General features: G+C 38.3%; 1 protein-coding gene across 1 annotated transcript in view; it reads left to right on the top strand.

The window, feature by feature from the left end:
* Positions 1 to 4,646, top strand: part of RASGRF2 (Ras protein specific guanine nucleotide releasing factor 2) — a 230,889-nt gene that overhangs the window by 224,055 nt on the left and 2,188 nt on the right. Inside the window, exons 24-26 of the mRNA XM_007451722.1 lie at positions 1,595 to 1,674; positions 3,078 to 3,195; positions 3,773 to 3,841. Coding sequence (XP_007451784.1) covers positions 1,595 to 1,674; positions 3,078 to 3,195; positions 3,773 to 3,841 — 267 coding nt within the window. The remainder of the gene's footprint in view (positions 1 to 1,594; positions 1,675 to 3,077; positions 3,196 to 3,772; positions 3,842 to 4,646) is intronic.

The raw sequence follows: 4,646 nt of genomic DNA, 5'->3' as shown, positions 1-4,646 counted from the left end.
CTCTTTCCTAGAGAGGTTGTACCATTTTACATTCCTATCAGGAGTGTATGAATAAACCAGTTTCTCCACATTCTTTTTATTATATATAAATTTATTTATTTATGGCTGCATTGGGTCTTCATTGCTGTGCGCGGGTTCTCATTGCGGTGGCTTCTGTTTTTGCGGAGCACGGGCTCTAGGCGTGCGGGCTTCAGTAGCTGTGGCTCGAAGGCTCTAGGGCACAGTCTCAGTAGTTGTGGCACACGGGCTTAGCTGCTCCGCGGCATGTGGGATCTTCCCGGACCAGAGCTCGAACCCGTGTGTCCTGCATTGGCAGGTGTATTCTTAACCACTGCGCCACCAGGGAAGCCCTCTCCACATTCTTGTCAGCATTTGGTGTTATCACTATTTTTAATTTTAGCCATTTTGAAATCTCACCATTGTTTTAATTTGCACTTGCTAATGGCTAATAATGTTAAACATCTTTTCATGTGCTTGTTTGCGTCTGTATATCCTCTTCAGCAAAATGCCTACTCATGTCTTCAGCTCATTTTTTTAATTAGATTTTTTTTTTTTTACCTTTGAGATTTGAGAGTTCTTTCTGTATTCCTCTGCTTTATTCTTCTGTTTCGAAATTATTTTAACTACCTTAAGTGCTGTGACTTCCATATAAATTTTAGGATAAAAACTATGTCTTAAAAACTTTACTGAGATTTCCCTTGGAATTCCATTAAACCAATCAATTTAGGGAGAATTGACATCTTTACTACACTGAGTCTTCCAGTCCATAAACACAGTATTTCTCACAATTTCTTTAGGTTTTCTTTGATTTCTTAAATCAGCATTTTGAAATCTTCAACATACAAGTCCTGTATATATTTTGTTAGATTTATGCCTAAATATTTCATTTTCTTTGGAGATATTTAAATGTTCTTGTGGTTTTAATTTTGGTTTCCACACATTCATTGTTAGTATATACAAATGTAATTGATTTTTTTGTGTTGGTCTTGTATCCGTAACCTTGCTGAACTCACTTATTAGCCCTAGGAGCTTTTTTGTAGTTTCCTTGGAATTTTCTACATAGACAATTATGTCACTTGTAAATAGGAACAATCTTATTTCTTTCTTTCCAATTTATATGCCTTTTATTATGTCACATTTCATCAGAGTCGGTATTGGTCAGTCCATAGCCAAGCAACAGAAAATGTGCTTTGATGACTTGGAAATTAACAGTCGAAAAGATTCATCATGAAAACTCCCTGACACAAGACCTCTCCTTTAAGATTCCCTATTCAACATGTGCTTTTCAGTTCTTTAAGTCCCTAAGTTTCTTGTGCATTACAGTTTTTCTTTTCTACACATTTTCTCTCTTTTTGGCTCAATGATTGGTGTAGTCACGTTTTTTCTCCACGTGTTCTTCCTCCTTTTGTTAAACATTAAACTTAAATATAATGCCCCCCTCTATACTTTGAAAGTCATATCACATCACAATAGTCTGGCAAAGGTGTCAGTAACTGCCACTGTAGAAAAGAAGTGAGCATCTTTTGGTAACTTACCACCTTACCAAACCATAGGAATATTTTCATGACATACTAAGTTATTTGTTTCTTTCTAGACAAAAGCTCTAATGGACAAGCTTCAGAAGACTATTTCATCTGAAGGAAGATTTAAAAATCTCAGAGAAACCCTTAAAAAGTATGTCTAGCTTAATTATTAAATTATTCATAATTACAAATATGTTTATATAATTTTTATAGTGTACAAATAGTCACTTTGGTTTGAAAAGAAAAACAAATGGGAACAACTTCCATCATATAGGTGTTTTTCTGATTTCCCTTTTCATTTGGAACACTGTGGATACAGTAAGTAAATAGCTTATGGACATACTCGTGGTATACAGAGCTTTCCAAGTAAGAAGAAAATATCACCATAGTAAATCAAACCACATAAAGAGTAAATAAAACTCTTTTACTATAAAGAGTTTCTTGACTTGGTATTTCTTAATCTAAACACAGTGATTTCCTGTGATTTTTTAATTTAAATATTCCAGTGCCTATTGATTATTGCTATGTATTTTTGACCTTTTATTGCTGGATCATTCTCTCTTTCTACAGACACACGCACACACACACACACACGCGCGCGCGCGTGCACATAGACAGAGAGAGAGAGAGAGAGAGAGAATAAAATGTATTCTCCTGCAACTTGTTTTCTTATCATCTACTGCACATACTTGCCTTACTCTGGAAAATATTGTCCTGTGATGCCATGAGAGAAAGCAAGACTCATAGTAACAACAATGACAACAATAGCACAAGAACTATTCCCTGAATACTTGCTAAATGACAGACTCTATGTGAAGTGCTTGATGTGTCTAATTTAAGCCTCACAGCAAACTAAAGAGATACGTTGTATTGTCTCCATTTTACAGACGAGGAAACTGCGGTTCAGAGAGTTTACCCTGCATCACTTAGTAAGTGGTCAAGCAGGGACTCAAACCCAGTTCACTCTGGATCAAAAGGCCATATTCTCAGCCTCTAGACACTTTGAGAAAAACAAGTTCATCCCCCTTCCAAACAGCAAAGGTCTCACTTTAGCATGTAGTTGTGATATTAATTAAGTCTATACCTTCTAAAACATTTAAGTACTAACTAAAACAGAAAACAAGTTTTACAAGCTCTAATTACATTGATGTTTTTTTCCACCCACTTCTTTAAGGTTGAATGTCTGCACTTTAATGAGGTGAGGGCATGGGGTTTTCCTACATGCTTTTACCCCTCAGAGAAGTGTGGCCAATGCAGATAAATACTGCAAGCAAGTCTCGCTAGCAAACGTTAGTATTTGTCTGTAGGGCATCCTGTTTTTGAAATACCACTGTCTCAAACACATAGTAAAGCATGGGCGGTAATTTTGTATCATATTCTATTGTGAGGCATATTTAAAACTCTGCATATCGTAAGTGGGCTTCTGAAAGTGGAATTAAAAGACTTTATTCTTCAGGGTGGGAGCAGCACATTTGTTTCCTATTTATTTTAAATGGGGAGGTAAGTGGACCCTTGTGGGAATGAGCATGACAACAGTACCTCTTGGTCTTGCAGTTGTAACCCCCCTGCTGTTCCTTATCTGGGGATGTACCTGACAGACCTGGCATTTATTGAAGAAGGAACACCAAACTTTACTGAGGAAGGCCTCGTCAATTTCTCCAAGATGAGAATGGTAGGTGAGAATTTCATACAATCAGGCTGTCTCTGTGACATCAGTGGCTTACAGAGAAGAGGCGACGTCATGGAAGGTCACTGCTTTTTACGCTCGAGGTGAAGAGGTGGTGGACACTGGTGGTGGACACCTGATGTTGGCTGATTCAGGAGATTTTCGCAGGTCCATTTCAGCTTGCAGTCTGGACAAAGAGGGTAGAGAATAAAGCTCCAGGGATGACTTTCTAGGACTGACCAGTGATAGACAGATGCTGAGGCTTCTTGCTGGACAGCTGGGTTCTAAGCACAAGTTAGAAGCAAGGAGCCCATGGACACTAGCACCCAGGGCTTGCCACTCCTGAACCTGAGGCCGCCCCATGCCAGCTGTTTCCCTGATGGTGAATTCAGTATTTCCTTGCTGTTAACATTTTGTGTGGCTCATTAAAGGACAAGAAAGCCCTGGGGCCTGGAACATGATGGGACAGGGCTCCAGATACCTCACTGGAGGAAGGGACTGACTTCTCTGGGACGGGCTCCCAGAAGAATGTGCTGCAGCACAGGGCAGTACTTAGGCTTTGCTTTTGTTGTTTCTCTGTCAGATATCACATATCATCAGAGAGATACGCCAGTTCCAGCAGACTTCCTATCGAATAGACCATCAGCCAAAGGTAATATAGTGTGGTTGTAAGAGAATTTAATGAAGAAAAAAGTGGAAATTGATTAATTGGAAACAGCAGTAGAGTAGATCAATAATACCAAAAGCTGACTCAAAGAAAAGACCAATAAAACAGACAAACCTTTGGTAATTCTGAGTAAGAAAAACAAGAAAGAAAGCAAAAAGAATATCAATTCATCATCAAATTCTATCTGTTTTACATCCTGTATTTCTTGTGAAGCTGGAACCACCTCTGGTCCAAACTACCAATATCTGTTACCTGGTCTACAGAATGCAAATCCATTCTACAAATTTACAGCCAGATAGAACTCTCTGAAACACACAGTGGAAGTTGTTTGCTTTATTGGCTTCCCTTTGCTCTTAGGATAAGGAAAGAAAAAAATCTTGATATGTCCAAAAAGTCTTGCATTATGTGGTCCCTACTCATCTTTCAAGATTCATCTCACGTCTTATACCCCCTTCCTCTCTCCATCCCAACCATAACTGGTCTTTATTACCTCTTTCTTTCTTCTTTCTTTACTTTTGTTCCTTCCTTCCTCCCTCCCTCCATCCCTCCCTCCCTTCCTTCCTTCTTTTTTTTTCATTTTTTAATAGACGTTATTTTTTAGAATCATCTTAGCTTTACAGAAAAATTGAGAAGGTAAGACAGAAGATTCCCATATAACTCACAGCCAATTATCCCTGTTAGTCATGGAACCTGACATACTTATTATGAAACTCATAAGGAAGCTTTAATAGGCCAAAAAAATAAGAACTTTTTGAAAAATAAGAAGAGTAAGGGAGAGATGGCTTTCCCT

The sequence above is a fragment of the Lipotes vexillifer genome, unplaced genomic scaffold (assembly GCF_000442215.2).
Source record: "Lipotes vexillifer unplaced genomic scaffold, Lipotes_vexillifer_v1.1 scaffold740, whole genome shotgun sequence".
In the NCBI taxonomy this organism is placed as follows: domain Eukaryota; kingdom Metazoa; phylum Chordata; class Mammalia; order Artiodactyla; family Lipotidae; genus Lipotes; species Lipotes vexillifer.
This window is presented reverse-complemented; position numbering and strand designations above follow the sequence as displayed.